This window comes from Stenella coeruleoalba (genome assembly GCF_951394435.1).
Source record: "Stenella coeruleoalba genome assembly, chromosome: 7".
In the NCBI taxonomy this organism is placed as follows: Eukaryota; Metazoa; Chordata; class Mammalia; order Artiodactyla; family Delphinidae; genus Stenella; species Stenella coeruleoalba.
In genome coordinates, this window is record NC_137153.1 from 106,467,211 (window position 1) to 106,488,824 (window position 21,614).

The following is a 21,614-nucleotide window of genomic DNA, read 5'->3' on the forward strand; positions in this document are numbered from 1 at the left end:
GAGACAGGGACTGGGTCGCTGGGTGCCAGGAGAATATCCTTCATGATTCTGCTTAAGAGTAGCATTTTCTGTACTACAGATCACAGGAACATGCTTCCACAGCACGCTAATGGATACAGGCCTGGTAATGGGTATCCAAGGATAAAAGAGATTCACCGTGGGTCAAAAAGGTTAGGAAACATTGAGTACTCTATTTTTCTTTGTAGATGCAAAATGCCCATTACTCTAGTACATGTTCTAAGGAGTACTTAAGAAACAAATCTCTTTATTCTCCAACCATTTGTTTTCTTTATTTATTTGAACAGAGCTTGTGGGTTTTTTGTTTGTTTGTTTTTGTCTTCTTATTGACAAACTGTTCCTCATTGAATATAAGGTACCATTGATTGTTAGATGTACCATTACCTTATTTGTCACCAGGAAAGAAAAAAAAAACTCTGCCAATGATAATTGTAATAAGTTGTCAATTATGAGACACGTTCTGATTTGAGAGGTGTTAACGTATGAAAAAATGTGAAACTTAGAATTGTTGAATGGAATCAGGTTTGGTTCTTAGATATGCCAAACTGTGAGGGGCTTTCTTCCCTGAGCCAGGCTATGTTTTGATTGTTCACTCTTGTTACTTTCTTATAATCATCACGAAATGGATATTATAGGGTGCTAAGGTTGTGGCACTGATAACCCCCTAATCAACACAGATTTGTGTTCCCCTTCCATAGTGTAGAATAGAATTGGTGCTGTGGAGCTGAACACTTCAGTGACTCTGTGTGTGCGTGTGTGTGTGCGTGTGTGTGTGTGCGTGTGTGTAGTGGGGGGTAGGCCAAGATGCTTGGGATCTAGGCAATACACAGCCTCAGAATATTATTGACATGGCATGAGATAGTTTTATTTGCATTTTAGGAAGATTGCTTTGATTTGGGGATAAAGGATGGATAACAAGCGTTGAGACTTTGAAAGAAGTGTGTCTGGACCCTGGAAGACCCTTGAGCTGTGCATTGCAATACTCTAGGCCAAGGGATGTGTTCAATGGTCATACTAACAGAAATGAAGACTGACGTTTTAGAATTATTTTACAGATAAAAATCTCTAGAACTTGGTAGAATGTTTTGTTTTAAAATGCTGATTTTATTATTATGCAGGTGTTGTGAGACTGACAGATCAGGAGACAATTGCCATTGAAAAGATAGTTTGTTACTCACAGTTCCCAAGAGGAGGGGGCATGTGATACCCTGAGGAGCCACATGAGGAAGCACCAGAGTCCATCAGGAGGCAGAAGGAGCAAGGGGAAGGCGTGAGCAGGAGCCTTTATTATGGCTTCTGTGGGAAAGGCAAGAAAGAGCAGGGTGAGCAGGCTTAGGATTGGATACTTTAAGTTCAGCAGGCTCTGGGGTATACGGGCTTTCTCTAGTTGTCTGGTACCTGGTCCTGTGATGATTAAGGCAGAAGAACATTGCCTTCTATATTACAGTAAGTAAGTCCCCTACTCAGAAATGAGTTCCATTTGATCACGTTCTAAAGTCCAATTTGTTCCTAAGTCAATAAAGTTAGCCTAGGTACCCAACTAACACAATTGGCTATATAGTACTATACTGTAATAGGTTTATAATACTTTTCACACAAATAATACAAAAAAAAACAAAAAATAAAACACTTTTAATCTTACAGTATGGTACCTTGAAAAGTACAGTAGTACAGTACAACAGCTGGCATCCAGGGACTGGCATCGAGTGAACAGGCAAGAAGAGTTACTGACTGGAGGAGGGAGAGGGGGTGGGAGATGGTAGAGCTGAAGGATCGTCAGCAACAGGAGACGGAGGGCAGGCTGCAGTTTCACTCATGCCTGATGCTGATGGCACAGGTTCTGGTTCCTTGCTGGATTCAATACTATGTACCTTCTTGAAAAACAGTCCAGTGATGTCTGGGTAGTAGCTCTTTTCTTCTTGTCACAGATGACATGGTAGCACTGGATTGCATTCTGAATGACTGCTGCTACAACCTTCGTGTACCATTCTATGTTTGGGTCCTGTGCCTTAAATACTAACAGTGCCTCCTCAAATAAAAAAATCCCTCTGCTATTTCCTGCATTGTGAATCTCTTTGGTTCTTCAGTTACTTCTTCTTCCTCTTGTCTCTTTTCATCCTTTCTCTGGGCCTCCAATTCCATCAGTTCTTCATCAGTAAGCTCCTCGTGTTGCACAGCAAGGAGTTCAATGAAGTTGTCCTCTCGCAGATCTAGCTTGAAATAAAGATACTGTACTACTGTACTCTATACGGTACTGTAAAGTACACAAAAGCACAACCACTTGCAGAGGATGCACGCACGTGACAATGTACGCCAGACACATGAACTAATTTACGTGACTGGATGTGCAAACTCACATTTTCACCTTTGAAAGTTCACAACTTGAAGGTTCATATGTAGGGGACTTACTGTATAAAAGCCAGATAGAAGAGGTGTTTCAGAGCATGGGCTCTGGTTTGGTTAGTTTGCATATGAAAATATGCTCCAGGGCAAATCATCTGCTATCTCTAAGAACTGAGCAGCCCAGTCTATCCTCATCAGCAAGGCCACCAATGCCAGAGCATCAAGAATACAGACAATATGAAAATACAGTTAATATACATTTGATGAGAGAAATGAAGTCAAAAAGATTTCCATTTTGGATGACTATGGAAGTAAAATGCTGTTAACTTCCAAGGGAACTAAACTTTACTGAGCACCTACTCGGTGCCAGGTACTGCTTTAAGATCTTTACATAGTCTCAATCAATCCTTAAAGCAACATTTTGACAGGGGGACTCTCTTTAGCTTAATTTTACAGCAGTGCTGTTGAAGAAGTCTGCAAGAGTTTGTGCTCCGTCCCCCATGACATGCTTCCTCACAGCTTGATTTTAGATGTGTTGGATTTGAGGTGCCTAGGGGACATCTTGGTAGAACTATTTAGGATACAATACCAATAACATCCCCATTTTAACCTACGTTCAGAAACTTACACTGCACTTCTTACACCCTAGACACTCTCTGTCCTCAAAGCTTTACAAATGCCATCTTATTTAATCCCATAACAGTACTTTGAATTATTATCCTCATTACATTCATATTTTTAATCACCTTAATAGCTACCAATTTATGGAATATCCTGATGAACCATGCACTAGACTAGGCATTTTATGTAAATTAACTTAATTCAATCATGCAAGACAAATGTGATTATCTCCACTTGAGAGACCAGAAAACTAATGCTTAGTGGCTTGCATCACATGGCTTTCTATTTATGAAATTTCATAAATGTGAACTTCTGTTGTGATTGGAACTATTGTCCCATTTTACAGACCAGAAATTGAGTCTCAATAGTTTAAGTGACTTGATCAATGCTACAAGACCATAAATCACCTAGGCTGGATTTGAATTTCGGTATATTTGATTTTTCATCCCAATCTTTTGCCAATATTCCTGTACTTTTCAAAATGTGTTTCACTGGAGCATTATTTTCAATGTTTCATAAATGTGGGCTTATCTTTTATGAATCTTGATTTCACAAAATTGGACAGTGCCGTGGGCTAAAGAGTATCCCCCGCCAAAATGTATAGGTTGGAGTCTTCACCCCATTACCCCAGAATGTGACTGTATTTTGAGATTGGGTCTTTAAAAAGGCAATTAAGGTAAAATGAGGTGATGAGGTAATGGATTAGGGTGGGTCCTCATCCAGTTTGACTGACTGATTTCCTTATAAGAAGAGAACTTAGGACACAGTCACACACAGAGGAAAGACCATGTGAAGGCACAGGGGGGAAGAGGGCCATCTACAAGCCAAGGAAAGAGCCTGAGAAGAAATCAACCCTGCTGACCCTCTGAACTCAGACTTCTAGCCTCCCGAACTTTGTGAGAAAATAAATGTCTGTTGTTTAAGCCACCTAGTCTGTTTTTTTTTTTTTTTATATATAGTGGCCTAGGAAATTAATACAGACAGTAAGTTTCCACTACTAAAACAAAAGTGGGAAGCCACCGTCCTAGGTAGTTAGTCACACATGCTGTATGACCAGTCTGATTACTTTCCTAAACTCTCTAATCCTGAGGTCAGATGACCTCTTGGGATAACAGCCAGCTTCCTCTTGCTGTTACTCCAGCCCCTGGTCTGCAGACATTTTCTTCTTCTTCTTCTAACTTCCCCTCCAGTGACAGAGGAGATAAATATTAGAGAAACAAAAGTCCAGAATGCTAAGGTTGCCACTCTCACTTCCTCTCCTCCCTTAACCCAGCACTGCTTTGAATACAGTCAGTGTCCTGGGGCGCCGAGCAGGAAAGAGAAGAAAGCACAGTGCCTCGGAGGCTGCCTTGACCGGCCGACACAGAGCGTCATGTTTCCAGAAGGCCACTTTTGGTCACAGAAAATGCCAGGAGGATGCCTCACACCCGCCTGGCTGCAGCTCTGATCCTAGCCATGGCCTTCCTCTTCTGCCTGAGGTCGGAGAGCTGGGACCCTTGTGTACAGGTACGTGGTTGGAGTCAGTTCGGCTTCCTGGAGCTTTACCTTGCTTCTGAAAAACTGCTCTCAGCTCAGTTTCCCATGACGGGCCCCAGTTAGTTTCATTTGCAAACAGACATCAAATTACCTTAAAAACTTAAGAAACCACAGGGACCAAATGATTCATGGCTATAGGACATTAACAAGCAGCCCATAGGGTCATGTCCCATTTAGGAGTTAAAGTGCTCCTAGGGACTTCAGGTCAGATAGACCTGCTTAAAATCACTCTTCTTGGGGCTTCCCTGGTGGCGCAGTGGTTGGGGACGTGGGTTCGTGCCCCAGTCCGGGAGGAACCCACATGCCGCGGAGCGGCTGGTCCCGTGAGCCATGGCTGCTGAGCCTGCATGTCCGGAGCCTGTGCTCCGCAACGGGAGAGGCCACGGCAGTGGGAGGCCCGCATACCGCAAAAAAAAAAAAAAAAAAAGAAAAAAATGATCACTCTTCTTTCACTTTCGGGGTGTGTGACCTTGCAGAAGTTATTAAACCTCTCTGAGACGAGTTTTCACATCGATAAAAGAATTATAGGCTTTAACAGAAAGTTGTAAGAAGCCTGCTTCCTGTCATTGCTTAACGCTGGTGGTCTGTACACTCTGCTTCAAGCTGTTGCTTTGCCCCTTTCGATCTCAGGAAGAAGATATTTTTGGTCTCTTAATAGAAACAACTTTCTAAGTGGACTTCAGACTTCTGAATCTAGTCATAGTTCTGTCCAAAAAATGAAAAGAAAAGGAGTTGGAAAAGAAAAGGAGAGACAGAGATACAGAGAAAGAGAAAGAGCGATGGAGAGAGAAGAAAAAGAGACAGGGAGAGATGCAAAATATCAGCTAAGGCAATGCTTTCTTTCTTTTTTTTGTAAATAAATTTATTTATTTTATTTTATTTATTTATTATTTCTGGCTGCGTTGGGTCTTCATTGCTGCGCGCGGGTTTTTCTCTGGTTGCGGCCAGTGGGGGCTACTCTTTGTTGCGGTGTGCGGGCTTCTCATTGCACTGGCTTCTCTTGTGGAGCATGGGCTCTAGGCGCGCAGGCTTCAGTGGCTGTGGCACGTGGGCTCAGTAGTTGTGGCTCACGGGCTCTAGAGCACAGGCTCAGTAGTTGTGGCACATGGGCTTAGCTGCTCCACGGCATGTGGGATCTTCCCGGACCAGGGATCGAACCCGTGTCCCCTGCACTGAAAGGTGGTTTCTCAACCACTGCACCACCAGGGAAGCCCAATGCTTTCTTTCTTTGTGAAACATCAACCAGCTGGTTTGTAATCTCATTCATGAAGGATCTCCTTTGTTTTTCCCCTGCATGGACTTCACAATTGCTTTGGAAAGCCCACGGCAGAACCAAGCAGCCAGAAGAATGCCCTGGGATTTAGGGTGTGGCAGAAATTCAAGAAACGCATAACCAGCAGTCCTGACATTGAGGACATGGGGGAAATTGTGTACTTTAATACGTAACAAAGACAAGTTTGTTATTTCCACGTCCTCTGTTCCCCCCATTCCCTGCTCATTGTCCTCCTCCCTGTGTCTCTCCTGCTGTTCAGTTAGTGGGTATGGATCCTCCAATCATGGTCACCCCAGGATACAATTACAGCCACTCCTGGCTCCTCCCATTTCCCATGCCCCAAATGCTCTGTTTCTGAAACTTGTCCAACCCTGCCCATCACCTCAGTGCCACCCTAGGGCAGATCCTCAGTTCCCCTGGCCTTGACTTTTGGGCAGTGACTTGTCTCCTGACCCCTCAGCCCCCTTCCTTTAATCTACTCTGCTCATTTTCGTCTGCTGTTTTTTTTGTCATTGTTGTTGTTTTTTCTGAGGTTCAGATCTAACAAATTACTGTCCTTAAAAACTTTTAATAACTTTCCATTGTTATTAGGACCTTTTCCTACCATGGGGCCTTTGCACTGGCTAGTTCTTCTAGCTAGAATGCTTTTCCCCTAGATCAGTGCTGCTCAATGGGTCACATGATATTATTTAAATTTAAATGATATATTTAATAAACTAAATTTAACTAAATTTTTATTTAACCAAATTAACTTAATTTTAACTAACTGAATTTAAAACTATGTTTTAAACTATGTTCTAGTAGTTAAAAAAATAAAAAACAAACAGGTGAATTTAACTTTAATAATATTTTTATTTAAGTCAGTATATTCAAAATATTATTTCAAAATGTAATATATACTAGACTAGTAACAAGATAGTTTACATTCTTTCTTTGGTACTAAGTCCTTGAGATTTGTATATATTTTACATTTATCATATTTAAACTATCTACATTTCTCATACTCAACAACTGTGTGTGGCCAGTGGCTACCATATTGGACAGTGCAGCCCTAGATATTTTCATAGCTTAATCCCTCACTTCATTCAAATTTCTGCTTAAATGTCACCTCCTCTGGGAAGTCTTCCTTGATTGCCTCATGTAGAGCTCCCCACTCACTATATTTGACTCTAATCTCCTATACTGCTTTATTTTTTTATATCACATCATTGGGTATACATATATATACTATATATATAAAATACATATAATGTTGTGAATATATATATATATTTATTTATTGTTCACTGTTTGTCTTTCTGTTGAAATGGAATCTGTAAGAGGGCAAGATCATTGCTGGTTTTATTTATCACTTTATCCCAGTGCCTGGCACATGTAGTTGTTCAATTTATACGTGTTAAATGATTAAAAGTATTGCCACAGGACAAAGTATGAGGCCCTCCTGATCTGGCTCTGGCTTCCCCTCTGGCTTAGGTTTCACCACTCCTGCCACACACCAGCTAATCTGAGCTAGTTTTCTACCCCTGTGTACTCACACTCTTCCCTCATTCTTCCTCTTTCCATATCCAAATCTCACTTATCCTTCCAGACCCACCTGGAAATATTCTTTCTTGGAAGCCTTCTACAATCTACAATCCCTGGATCCAGGATTGATCTCTACCTTTTCTGAACCAAAGGGAATACTTGCCAAGCCTGGTTTAAGACCCTTTTCAGGAATGAGTTGTGCTCCTATCATAGCTCTTACTCTAGACTGTGAGCTCATTGAAGTCTGGAGCCTTATCACATTGGCCTTTGTGCTGCCCCCAGCACTTAGCAGAAAATGCCTTCAACTGGGATTTGAATAAACTTCCATGTAATCGGTTGTCAATTCATTTGTTCAAACAAATATTTTCCGGGCATCATTCTGAGTGCTGGACACAGAGAGCTAGAGTCTCAAAGCTTACGATCTAGTGAGGGAAACAAACAGTACGTATGGAACAATCACACAGAAGGCATAATGTTAGATAGTGATGACTCCTGTGAAGGAGGATAAAAGAGGGTAAGGGAGGATGTCTGGCACCATCCTCTATTAGACGGTACGGGCTGTGAGGATTCTGTGAGGAATACCATTTCAGGAGACAAGCGAATAAAGCAAAGAGCTGCACTATGGCCTGTGAGACGTTACACATGTTACTTCATCTCACTGAATTTTTCTTCTTAAAAAGGTTTATTTGAAGATTAAGTTCAAACATGTAACATATAAGAAACAAGCCTGCATATAGTGGGGAATTATAATAGCCAAAAATAAAACATGCTAACATTTATTGATCATTTACACTGTCATAGGCTTTGAGATAATCTCTTTAATACCGCATCTCATTAATCCTTTTAAAAGATTCTACTGGTTTTAAACTGAAAACCAAAATTAGCTGGCTTAAGCAAGGAATTTTGTTGAAGAGTCAGAGAATTAGGAAATTAAATGGGAGTTTAGAGAACGAGGCTTACAAAGAATTCGGGAAAGTCTGATAAACTCAGCAGAGGAACCAAGACAGCATCCAGCGCTTGACCTTACTCACTAGGTTCCACCACTGGAGTCTACGCACTTCAAAGATTTGTCCCCATTTTCAAAGATTTGTCCCCATTTCTATCTCATCTGCTCAAAGGTCCTTGATCCAAGGGAAAGAATACAATTGGCAAAACTTGGGCTATGATTAAGGAAGGTCTGGACACCTGACTCGCAGTCTCCCTAAGCTTGTATACAACAAGAGGTGTATTTAGAAAAACAACAATGGGACTTCCCTGGTGGCACAGTGCTTAAGAATCTGCCTGCCAATGCAGGAGACACGGGTTAGATCCCTGGCTCGGGAAGATCCCACATGCCGCGGAGAAACTAAGCCCGTGAGCCACAACTACTGAGCCTGCGTGTCACAACTACTGAAGCCTGCACACCTAGAGCCTCTTCTTTGCAATGAGAAGCTACTGCAGTGAGAAGCCCGCGCATCACAACGGAGACCCAACACAGCCCTAAATAAATAAATAAATAATTAAAACAACAACAACAACAACAAAATCCCTTGTTGCAAATCACAGGGAAGGGTGAAACCCAGAGCTTTTGGACTCTAGAGCTTCAGCTCTTCACCACTTGACTCCACTGCTTCTCGCTAAACGCTGCCATTGTGATAGTAGAGGTTAAACACTGGGTAGGTGCTTTTCCCTTCCTAATCTAGAGTAAGACATTTTATAAGAATGAAGTGAGTGGATAAATGAATGGATGGGTGGATGGATGAACAGATGATCGGGTGGATGCACGACTGGATGGATGGATGGATGAAAGACGGCTGACTGGCCCCTGTGCTTGACCCAGTGGCATCCCAGGCTCTGGCCTAGGAGAGGAGAGTTGCTGGGAGGTCTGGTAAGATGCATGCAGCAAGACACTGCATCTAATGTCTGACCATTTCAGGTGGTTCCTAACATTAGTTACCAATGCATGGAGCTGAATCTCTACAGAATCCCTGACAACATCCCCACATCGACCAAGATATTGGACCTGAGCTTTAACCACCTGAATCATTTAAACAGCCATAGCTTCTCCAACTTCCCAGAACTGCAGATGTTGGATTTATCCAGGTAATATATGAGTTTTACCATTGTACACGGAGAAATGTTCGTTGTTTTATCATTTCATTCTTAAGTCAGAAAGCCTGATTAGTGAAGTCTCATTTTCATTCACCTATTTATTCATTCAACAGACATCTTACCTGCTATATAACTTTGGGCAAGCCACCTCCCTTCTCCAGGTCTCAGCTTTCTTATTTGTGAAATGAGCAGTTGGATGAGACAGTCTCTAAGGACAATTCTATCTTTGATTTTCTTTTAAGTTAGGGGAGTAGATTGACTCAAACTCTTTCATCAGCAGATATTTATTGACTACTTGCTATATGTTGTTCACTCTGCTAGGAAACAAGAGTGTGTTGATATATAACATACAACCCTAGCTATTAAGGAGGGCATATCCACTTGAAAGACTTGATATGTTTAAATCCTGAGCATGGTGCTCAGCATAGTAGACATTCAACACATGCTACATGATTCTGATTTTGGCTTTTGAACCTGAGATAATAAGGATAGTAATATATAAGAGGAGGTGATAAGTTATTTGCAAACTAGAGGCAAGACATTGTGTTGTACAGAAAAGGGGTCTTCTATGCAGTGAATAATCAATATAGAGTTCATGAACTGAGTGGGATTCAAATAATGTTTAGAATATTGGAAGTGGGGTAGAGGATAAGGAATTAGAAAGATACAAGTAACCCAAAGAGAAAGATAACAAGATCAAAGGAAAACATCTGCTGTGAGACAGAACAGTGACTAATGTTTTATTTTTCTGATATAGGGAAGTATATCATTCATTAGAACAGGTGAAGTTATTATCATCATTTTGGGGGTAATTGAATCCTAAAATCATTTTCATCATCAGGGACCTTATTTAGAAATGTAATAGATAATGGACTATAATCTCTATAAGGGTTTGTGAAAAATGGAGAAACATTTTATGTATGACATTTTATTATAGAAACTCTTAATAAAGGATAAGAGGATAGTAGATATTTCTGCAGAAGAGTGATCATCTTATGTTTTATACTCTAACTTGGATATTGATAGACTACAACAAAGGGGGGATCGAGCATTTTGAAGGCAGTGACATAGAGCCTTATGGAGGTCAGAAGACTTGAGCTGGGTCCTCCTCCAACATATACTGCCATGTGGCCTGAGGCATGTCACTTTGTGTGACTTGAGTCTCAGTTTTCAAATCTGTGAAACATAAATGGTGAACCTTACCCCATAGGGTTAACTGTGATACTAAATGTTAACACGCTATATATATTAAAAACCTTGTAAAGTAGACTTTATAAGCATAAAATACTATTATAGCATTCCACTAGTTTATAAATTTCAGTTTTCTGAATAAGAATTTTGTCAAGAAATATACTGAATTGAGGTAGACAGACCAACTTTTTTTTTAAACAAAAGTTTCTCATCAATGTCCCTTATAATTCACTTTCGACGCAACACATACCCAAGGAACTACCCTCAGAGGCTTTAAATATGTGCTTGCAGAGAGGCTAGCTCCCCCTCCTGGTTAGCCAGGAGGAGATTCTGGATTAGGGCAAGGACAGATTACAGTGCAATAGATACTCTGACTTCTCATGTTGCTTCTTCATATACAGTAACTCCACTTATCTTTTAAGGATGCTTTGTGATAGACCAGGCAGCCTTTTTTTCCTATGGAAATCTATTGATACATTTTTTTCCTTTTGTAGATGAGGAAATTGAGGCTTGGAGAGTTTAAGGGATTCATATACATGCACATGCCTTGTTGACAGCAGATCAGAGATTCATGTTCACATCTCCTGCTTCCAAGTTAAATATTCTCTTCATCTTAATACTCTGATTAATATTAAGCGATGAGCCCTATATGGAGAACTTTTCATGAACATTAAGGATATCTGTGACACTTCGGTGTAATTTTTTATACCTTTGAAATTGACATTCACTAGTCATTTATCATGCCTAACAACTAACAGCTATCTGCCTCATCTGTACCAATCAGATATATAATCACAATTATGTGTGTCAGGAAATGGCTAAAGCTGATCCGAGGTTCAGTCTTCACGTGCCCCAATCATTGATCTTTAACTGATTTCCCTCTGTTGGATGGGCTGCCTCTGCTTAGCATGAGTGCCTAGTGTGATAAAAAGAGACTGTCACAGGGGCCAGTACGATAGCACCAAATGTGTGAGGCTGCTTCTTTGCTTCATCTGCCTTGCTTGATATTTCTGCCTATGCATCATAATATGTCATGTCATGTCTGTGTGAAGACCTAGATGACTGTGTTGATATTTCATTTTGTTTTTTTTTTTTTAATTCAGCCGAAATATTATGTCATCTGTGTCTCTTTTCCTTGTAGATGTGAAATTCAGATGATTGAAGATGATGCATATCAGGGCCTAAACCACCTCTCCACCTTGATATTGACAGGAAACCCTATACAGAGTTTAGCCCTGGGAGCCTTTTCCGGGCTATCAAGTTTACAGAAGCTGGTAGCTGTGGAGACAAACCTGGCATCTCTAGAGGACTTCCCCATTGGGCATCTCAAAACCTTGAGGGAGCTTAATGTGGCTCACAATCTTATCCATTCCTTCAAGTTTCCTGAATATTTTTCTAACCTGCCCAACCTGGAGCACTTGGATCTTTCTAATAACAAAATCCAAAATATTTATCACGAAGACTTGAAGGTTCTACATCAAATGCCCCTACTCAACCTCTCTTTAGATTTGTCCCTGAACCCTTTAGACTTTATTGAACCAGGCACCTTTAAAGAAATTAAGCTCAATGAACTGACTTTGCGAAGTAATTTTAATAGTACACATGTAATGAAAATCTGTATTCAAGGTCTGGCTGGTTTAAAAATCAATCGGTTGGTTTTGGGAGAATTTAAAAATGAAAGGATCTTGGAAAGTTTTGACAGATCTGTCCTGGAGGGACTGTGCAATTTGACCTTCGAACAGTTTCGGATAGCATACTTCAGTGAATTCCCAAAGGATGATACAGGCTTATTTAATTGTTTGGTAAATGTTTCTGTGATTTCTCTGTTGAGTCTGGATTTAGACAGTCTAGAAGCTCTTCCTAAAGATTGCAGATGGCAACACTTAGAATTGACTAACTGTAATTTTAAACAATTTCCCAAACTGAAGCTCAATTCTCTCAAAAAGTTTGTTTTCATAGACAACAAACATATGAGCACTTTTACTAAATTTGAGCTACCAAACCTTCAGTTTCTAGATCTCAAAAGAAATCACTTGAGTTTCAAGGGTTGCTGTTCTCACACTGATTTTGGGACAAGCAAACTAAAGCATTTAGATCTGAGCTTCAATGATGTCATTACTATGAGTTCAAACTTTTTGGGCTTAGAGCAACTAGAACATCTGGATTTTCAGCATTCCAATCTGAAACAGGCCAACGATTTTTCAGTATTCCTATCACTCAGAAATCTCCGTTACCTTGACATTTCTTATACCAACACCCAAGTTGTCTTCCATGGCATCTTTGTTGGCTTGGTCAGCCTCCAAACCTTGAAAATGGCAGGCAATTCTTTTCAGAACAACTTGCTTCCTGATATCTTCACAGAAATGACTAACTTAACCATCCTGGACCTCTCTAAGTGTCAACTGGAACGGGTATCCCAGATGGCATTTCACTCCCTCCCTAAACTTCAGGTGCTAAATATGAGTCACAACAAACTCTTGTCATTGGATACACTTCCTTATAAACCACTCCACTCCCTCCAGATTCTGGACTGCAGTTTCAACCGTATCATGGAGTCCAAGGAGCAAGAACTACAGCATTTGCCAAGGAGCCTTGCTTTGTTAAATCTTACTCAGAATGACTTTGCTTGTGTGTGTGAACACCAGAGTTTCCTGCAGTGGGTGAAGGACCAGAGGCAGCTCTTGGTGGGAGCTGAGCAAATGATGTGTACACAACCTTTAGATATGCAGGACATGCCCGTGCTTAGTTTCAGGAATGCCACTTGTCAGATGAACAAGATGATCATTAGTGTGTCGGTTCTCACCATCCTCTTGGTATCTGTGGCAGGAGCCCTGGTCTATAAGTTCTATTTCCACCTAATGCTTCTTGCTGGCTGCAAAAAGTATGGCAGAGGTGAAAGCACCTATGATGCTTTTGTAATCTACTCAAGCCAGGACGAAGACTGGGTGAGGAATGAATTGGTAAAGAACTTGGAGGAGGGGGTGCCCCCCTTTCAGCTCTGCCTTCACTACAGAGACTTTATTCCTGGGGTAGCCATTGCCGCCAACATCATCCAGGAAGGTTTCCACAAAAGCCGGAAGGTTATTGTCGTGGTGTCCCAGCACTTCATCCAGAGCCGATGGTGTATCTTTGAGTATGAGATTGCCCAGACCTGGCAGTTTCTTAGCAGCCGTGCTGGCATCATCTTCATAGTCCTGCAGAAGTTGGAGAAGTCCCTGCTGCGGCAGCAGGTAGAGCTGTATCGCCTTCTCAACAGGAATACCTACCTGGAGTGGGAGGACAGTGTCCTGGGGCGGCACATCTTCTGGAGACGACTCAGAAAAGCCTTGCTGGACGGTAAACCATGGAGGCCAGAAGGAACAGCAGATGCAGACAGCAGACAGCAGGAAGCAACAGCCTCCACTTGAGGAGGAAAATCTCCTGATGTGCTCCTTGCCCAGCTGGACACAGTGATTGTTCAGTTAACAAGTATTAAATGCTGCAACGTACCAAGCATTGTGCTAAAGGCTGGTGATTTAGTGGTGCACAAGATATTCAGGACTGTTAATCTCATGGAGTTTACAATGCAGAGGGCATAAACACTGTACTGAAATACAGAACTTCCAGGTGGATGTTTCAACCAACTCAGCTAAGGAGTCCAGGACAGGGAAAGTCAACTCAACTCTTACCCCGTCAAATTGAATTAGAACTAAGAGATTGGGCCTCAGTGAGATTAGAAAAGGACAGACTTCTTCTCCTTCATCTTTTGAGTAGAAACCATCTCATGTTATATGTGCTAGCCATGTTAAAACAAAGCGGTTTTGGTAGTTTCAACTGATCTAGGTCTTGGCTCACTTTCCCCTTTTCTTTTGAATATAATTTAAATTCTATTTGTGACTCAAAAGGCTCCAGATTCAGATCCACACCCCCTACTTTAAGTCTATTCACAAGCATCCTGGTTATACCTTAGCATGTTCTATCTATTAACGACTAGTCCCTGATATTTTTTGTCTTTATAAATCCAGTTCTCATTTTTCATGTCTTCTCTATAAACCCATATCATAAATAAGGCTGTTAGAGACATGCTGGAAAGATCCATACTTAACCACTAACTTTTGAGCAAATATGTAAAATATACTCTGTCACTTTGTCACTTGATGCCATTCTGAAGTTATTACCTACCAAGTTATGACTGTCATGAAGGAAGCATTAAAATAATTTGGTTGAAAGTGGCACTTATTGTAATAGAGGGAGACAAGTCCAGCTTCCTGGTCTCATCATGAGCAATTCAGGCTAGAGGCAGGGCAGGAGGTGGGGTGACCTCAGGAGGTCAGCTCTTCTTGATGACCCCAGAAACATGTGGGCTGATAGAGCTGGGGTGACTGCATGATGGGAGTTGCAGCAAAGGATTCTTCTGCAGCAAATGAGTATTGTTTGATGGTCCACTGAATCTTTCAGGGGATTTTGAAATGGTTCGAGGTGGGGAGCACACATTGCTGTTTCCTGTTGGATGTCACTCCATGATTACGTTTAGGAAAGAGTAGATATTATCATTGAGAAAGTAACGTCCTTGAGGTTACTGTGGGTCATGCTAAGGGAAATTCTTTGAAAAGCACATGCAGCCAGCTTTCCCAGAACGGTGCAGTCAAAGAAAGGGCAATGAGGACACTTGGAAAATACTGTTGTCAAAAACTGGAAATATGGCCACATTTAGGAGTGTGTTTGTGACTGAGTGTTCCAGAGTGCATTTTGGCTGGAGCATGGTTGGAGTTGCTGAACATGCCTGGGTGTGTTTATAGGTCTTATGTGCTAGTGAAAGTGGATGTATGTATTTGTGCACATGCCTCTATGTGTTCCTGTTGCTTTTCGTGTGATCATGTCTCCATGGAAGAAAGTGTGATTATATTGCAAGGGGAATATTTGCATTTGACACAGATGTCTCCAGATGTTTGAGTTAGGTCCTCACTCTACTGCTGGTATGTGATTCCTTATAGACAAATGTCTGTGCTATATTCTGAGTATGCTTGAAGGCATGCATTTTTGTGTGTGTCTAGGCTATATGTGAGTGTGTTTCTTTTCATATTTAAATATGCATGCTTCATCTGTGTGTTAGTTCAAGCAAATACACAAGACTCCAAGGAGGAAAATCAAAATAGGACGGGAATATTTCCTGGATCCAAGGCTGTCACTGGTCTTCTTCCTATCAGTCCCCTCTCCCAGCTGGGAATTCTGAAAATTGCAGGTGAGGTGGACAAGAAAGGAAAGAAATGATATGACGGAAACATAAGGGGAAGAAAAAGGAAAGTTAGGCCTAGGACAGGTTCTTTGCAGCCATTTAAATTCTCTGGGTTAAACAGAGATGAAGGGTGGAATAGAAAAAAGAAAAGAAAAATTAATAATAATGCCTTAAATTTGTGTACTACCCTACAACTTAGAACATATTCACACAATTATAACCACATTTGAATCTCTTATGATCTGGGGGGGGGGAGCAGATTAAGAAGTCATTTCACCATTTTACTGGTGTAAAATCTGAAGTTCCAGGAAGTAAATTTATTAGGCCACAGAGTAAAGTGGCAGGGCCTGAACTTGGCTTCCAGCCTACACTGGGCAGCTCACTTTCCATTGTACCCCACTGCTTCATGCTTCAGGTTCACAAGACAGGAAGTGAAACTCCTGAACCTCTCTGTGTGGTTAACAGTAGTCAAGGGTTTTTCACTGAAACCATGAATCATTAGGTAAATACATATGCATATATATATTATATATACTGAGTGATTTATTTATGACACCTTTCTTTCCATAAAGGGCACAAGGGAGATTCAAAAAAACAATACATGGACAAGTTTAGTTAATTAGAACTAGAAAATCTTGACAAGGAAAAAAAGACCCTTAGAGTAAGCGTTAGCAGTGGTTTCCCGTCCTAACTCCAGGGAGACCCCCTGGTGTTTTGGACAGTATGGCTTTTGGAGAAAGCCAAAACTCACATTCACCACTTACCCTCTGGACATTGGCTTCACCTCCCTGAGAATCTAGTTAACTCAAATATAAAAGGAGGGTAGATTATTACTTTGCAAAACTGTTTTAAGTATTAAAAATAGTACATGTTCAATATAAGGAACACTTTTAAAGGGGAGTAATCCTCTGGGACTTTATGAAGCGATGTTCTCAGCCACCTCCTCCACTTCGTTCCTTAACTCCAAGTATTACAAAAGACTTTGCAGAATGGGAGAAGAGGACTTCTCTAATAATAATTATTTTTAATGGCCATTTTTAGGCCCTATTCTACTGCTTTGTGTATGGTATCTAATTTTAAGTCCCATACTCTGCCTATTAGATGGACACTGGTAATACCAGCATTATTAACCATTAGGAAATGAAGGCTCTATAAGTAACTTATCTCAAGTCCCACAGGTAGAAAATGGCAGAGCTTGGATTTAAACGCAATAGACCTCTCAGTCATTCTTCTTAGGACACCTATGAGTTCATGTAGTACCTTCCAGGAACTTGCTGGTAATTTCCAGAAAAGTGAGAGTCCAGAAGGAGGCTGGGGTTCTGACAACAGCATGGGTGGAGGCCAAGTCAGAAAGAAACTCCCTAATTAGAATTAGTCCTCCTATGGTTCCACTGGTTGGCCAGGGCTCAACAGAATCCAGATATGAAGGTTAAACCAAAGGATGTGTGTTGGGCTGAAAGATGAGCTGTGTGAGAGATATGAGGCAGTACTTGAAATCAACCATTTCCTCCAACAATGACGAACTAAGCCTTTCCCACTTTAATTATCTTTTCTGATGTAGTAATTTCTTTTCAATGAGGCTCCCAGGACTCCATGCAAATAGGTCTATTCAAATGGCCTTCCAGATAGGCTCAACGGTTTCTGTATTTATAGCAATTACCCACCAACCTGTACTCAGAGATACCTTTCCGCCACATGACTTGGAATAAGGCTGTTCCTTTCAATGCCTTCATTAAATGGCAGGGATGTGTCATTGGAAATCAACACAATAAGGAGACTTAACTGATGTAGTTTGAGTACATCAACTTTAGCAATGCACCTTGACACAGAATTTAAGTTGGACTGTCAGGAGGAGCAACAAAGCGTGCCTCTTGGACTGACTTTCCCACTGGCACCATTATTCTCACTTCTTTCAGGCTGTCTAATGAGAGGAGGACCCAAATAATTGAGAATTTGGACTTAGAATTTCAGCCTAGTACCTAGAATGCCAATTATCTATTTTGCTAAGTGAAGAATACAGATGCTTTGAAAATCAGGAGTGCTAGAAAATCTGGCTTTCATTTTCTTCCAATGGAATAGTCTAGTCATTGTTGTTAAATATAGGGGGGACAGAGTTTTTATTTATTTATTTATTTGCCTGCACCGAGGCTTAGCTGCAGCATGCAGGATCTTCGATCTTTGTTGTGGCACGAGGGATCTTTTCATTGCGGCATGTGAACTCTTAGTTGCGGCATGTGGGATCTAGTTCCCTGACCAGGGATTGAACCCGGGCCCCCTGCATTGCGAGCGCGGAGTCTTAGCCACTGGACCACCAGGGAAGTCTCTAGGGAGGACAAGTTTTAAAAAATCCTATATGGACTTCTTTATGTGGCTACTATTCTAGCAGATGCATACAGTGGACTTGGATTTGAAGGTCCTGCCACACCTTCACAAGATAATTTTGGACAAGTTTCTTAATCTCTCTAATTTCAGTTTGTTTTCTTGAATAGGAAGGGTAAGTTTCTCCTATATTACAGGGCTACTACAAAGATAAAATAGAGAGTGGAAGGGAGATGGAGCACAGCTCCAAATTTACCTGCCTGAAGGGGCTGCCTTATGAGCAAGAAATATCCCAAGCCTGGCATGAAGGTGACATAGAAAACTGGAACCTGAAAGTCTCTAAGGCAGGAGGCTCACACCCATAGTCAAACTCAGTGATTCCACTCTCAGGGAGGGAGAATGGAAAGAGATGACAGGGTCCTAGCTCTGAAAAACACAGTGAATTATCAGACACCATTGCTAGAATTTTAAAAGGGGCAAAATGCAAATGATGCAACCAGCAAGGGCTTAATCTCCAAAATATACAAACAGCTCATACAACTCAACAACAAAAAACCAAACAACCCAATTGAAAAATGGGCAGAAGACCTTAATAGACATTTCTCCAAAGAAGACATACAGATGGCCAGTAGACACATGGAAAGATGCTTAACATCACTAATTATTAGAGAAATGCAAATCAAAACCACAATGAGGTAGCACCTCACACCAGTCAGAATGGCCATAGTTGGTGCAGCCACTATGGAAAACAGTGTGGAGGTTCCTCAGAAGACTAAAAATATAACTACCATATGATCCAGCAATCCCACTCCTGGGCACATACCTGGACAAAATTATAATTCAGAAAGATATATGCACCCCAATGTTCACAGCAGCATAATTCACAATAGCCAAAACATGAAAACAACCTAAATGTCCATTGACAGATGAATGCATAAAGATGTGGTACATATACACAATGGAATATTACTCAGCCATAAAAAGGAACAAAATAATGCCATTTGCATCAACATGGATGCAACTAGAGATTATCATACTAAGTGAAGTAAAGTCAGAAAGAAAAACAAATACCATATGATATCACTTATATGTGGAATCTAAAATATGGCACAAATGAGCCTATCTATGAAATAGAAATAGACTCACAGACATAGAGATCAGACTTGTGGTTGCCAAGGAAGAGGGGAGGGAGAAGGACGGACTGGGATTTTGGGGTTGGTAGATGCAAACTATTACATTCAGAATGGATAAACAACAAGGCCCTACTATATGGCACAGGGAACTATATCCAATCTCCTGGGATAAACCTTAATGGAAAAGAATATTTAAAAAAGAATGTATATATGTCTAAAAATAAAGGGCAAAAGCCAGACTCTGTCCATTTATAATGGAGCAGAATTCTGACGCAGGGGACACTGAACTTCCTGTGAGAGTAGAAACCAAGACTTGGTTCAGGGTCTTCATTTACTTGTTGTGTGATTGTGGGCAAGTCATTCAAGTGCCTTGAGGCTCAGATTTCAATACATAAAATGGGGGTGATACTATCTTCTTTGCAGACCTCACTGAGCTATAATGACAGTACTGATAATAATAACCAATAGTTATCTTCAATTGAGCAATCATTTTGTGCAAAGGCCTTATATATACTATCTCATTTACTTTGTCACATCAATGAATTAGGAAGATACTAATTATTTCCAATTTATAGATGAGGAGACTGACACTTGGAGTCATTCTGTAATGTGCCCAAGGTCACCTGTTAATGAATGACAGCTCTGAGGTTAGGATGTAAGTCTACTTCACTCCATAACTAAGACAAGTAAGCACTGTACTATGTCAAGAGCACTCTCTTCCCACAAAAATGCATAAAGCCTTCCATCTCATCGTCATAATTTTGATTGGTATTGACCAAAGAGAATTATTACTATTGTTACTTATCAAGATTACTATTACAGCCATAAGAACCTGTGAAAAAGTAAATTAGGGCTTCTCTGGTGGCGCAGTGGTTGAGAGTCCGCCTGCCAATGCAGGGGACGTGGGTTCGTGCCCCGGTCCGGGAGGATCCCACATGCCGCAGAGCGGCTGGGCCCGTGAGCCACGGCCGCTGAGCCTGCACGTCCGGAGCCTGTGCTCCGCGACGGGAGAGGCCGCGGCCGGCAGTGAGAGGCCCGCGTACCGCAAAAAAAAAAAAAAAAGTAAAAAAAGTAAATTAAAGATACACATGATGCCTCTCGGGCTGCAGGACATCTGGATGCTCAGAGCCTAAGGCCGATGCCACCAGGACCGCAGAGGGAGAAGGGTTTTATCTTTTAATAAAGCTGTTGGACTAATCTGAAAAAAAAATACACATGATGAAAGATTCTTAACAATGGACAAATCAGGTCCACTAGATCATGCCTCTCCTGTAAACAACATGTTTATGTTGCTGTATCATTTTTCCAGTCAGTCTGACTTCCTGATGGAAATCACAGACCTATGACTGAACACAGAGGTTATGGGGAAATTCCAAAAGCTAAGGACTTTCCAGACGGCTGGAATAAGGTCACACGCTCTGGGTTCCGTTATGGAACTCACAGAGTTTTCAACTCATAGTGAAACCTGTGGAATAAATGGCTGATCAAAAGGAATCAAATATATTGAGCGGCATGTGAGCTTATCTGACTGCTGCCACTACCAGTTTCCTCACTTGGACAAAAAGGAAATGGGTGCCCAGAGAGGATAAGTAACTTGTCTAAGGTCACACAGCTTCTATGCATCAATCACAAAAATAACTAATATTTGCTAAGCTTTCGGTACATGCCTGGGACTGTTCCAATCTGTATATTAATTCATTTAATTGTTAAAATTAAATGGGCACATACTAATAGCTTTGCCATTTTTCAGATGAAGAAACTGAGGTCCAAAGGTGAATTGTCCACTTGGAAGGAAGAAAATTAGGATGTGAACCCAAGTTGGCCTGATTCTCAGGGCTGCATTCTTTCCACCAAGTAACAGCTATTCACCAGGGGTATTCAGAGGACTGATTGGAGAAAAATTCAGACAAGGTCAGTACCTCCCATGCCATCTAGAAATTGAAAGTTTATAAGGCAGTGTCTGCTACTCTCTTTGATTTTACAGAAATAGAGATGCTACCTCCCTGTGACAGTGCTAAGTGACAATTCTGAGTGTAAATGTGCTTTTGGCACAAATTGTCCTGTCCTAATAGTCTTGATTATAATTATAAAATAATGGGTTTCTGAAAGGCTGCAAGCAGTTCTGGGAATGGCAATAAGGGTTTAGACACGACATGTTGCTTATGCGAAAAGTGTTTTGTTGAAAATGAAACCCACGTTTAGGAGAAAGGATGGTGATGTATGCTCTTAAGAAACTATCTCACTATGTAATTAAATCAAAACCAGTCAGTCGCCAATCTGAGCTCTTGTCTCACACTAACAACACCCCATCTCCCGTGAGCCAAGCAAGACAGGACTGACCTGAAATAAC

General features: G+C 41.1%; 2 protein-coding genes across 11 annotated transcripts in view; one reads left to right on the forward strand and one right to left on the reverse strand.

Annotated features, from left to right (window-relative positions):
- The window catches only part of ASTN2 (astrotactin 2), a 1,502,867-nt gene that overhangs the window by 1,195,522 nt on the left and 285,731 nt on the right, over window positions 1-21,614 (reverse strand). For 9 of the 10 annotated variants that reach the window (XM_079927229.1, XM_079927230.1, XM_079927217.1 and 6 more), the window contains one exon: window positions 1,197-1,314. The exons of the other annotated variant lie outside the window; for it this stretch is intronic. The gene's annotated coding sequence lies outside the window, so the exon portion shown is untranslated. The remainder of the gene's footprint in view (window positions 1-1,196; window positions 1,315-21,614) is intronic. 10 annotated transcript variants of the gene reach the window in all.
- Window positions 3,322-14,676, forward strand: TLR4 (toll like receptor 4). The gene is made up of 3 exons (XM_079926047.1): window positions 3,322-4,488; window positions 9,231-9,397; window positions 11,739-14,676. Exons 1-3 carry the CDS (start codon window positions 4,399-4,401, stop codon window positions 14,002-14,004), a joined length of 2,523 nt encoding a protein of 840 aa, XP_079782173.1. The 5' UTR covers window positions 3,322-4,398; the 3' UTR covers window positions 14,005-14,676.

What these genes read in the sequence shown, in the direction of transcription:
- TLR4 (XM_079926047.1), top strand. Translation starts at nt 4,399, where the DNA reads ATGCCTCACACCCGCCTGGCTGCAGCTCTGATCCTAGCCATGGCCTTC. An exon ending in GCTGGGACCCTTGTGTACAG is followed by an intron (nt 4,489 to 9,230) that starts GTACGTGGTTGG and finishes TGACCATTTCAG; the next exon opens with GTGGTTCCTAACATTAGTTA. An exon ending in CAGATGTTGGATTTATCCAG is followed by an intron (nt 9,398 to 11,738) that starts GTAATATATGAG and finishes TTTTCCTTGTAG; the next exon opens with ATGTGAAATTCAGATGATTG.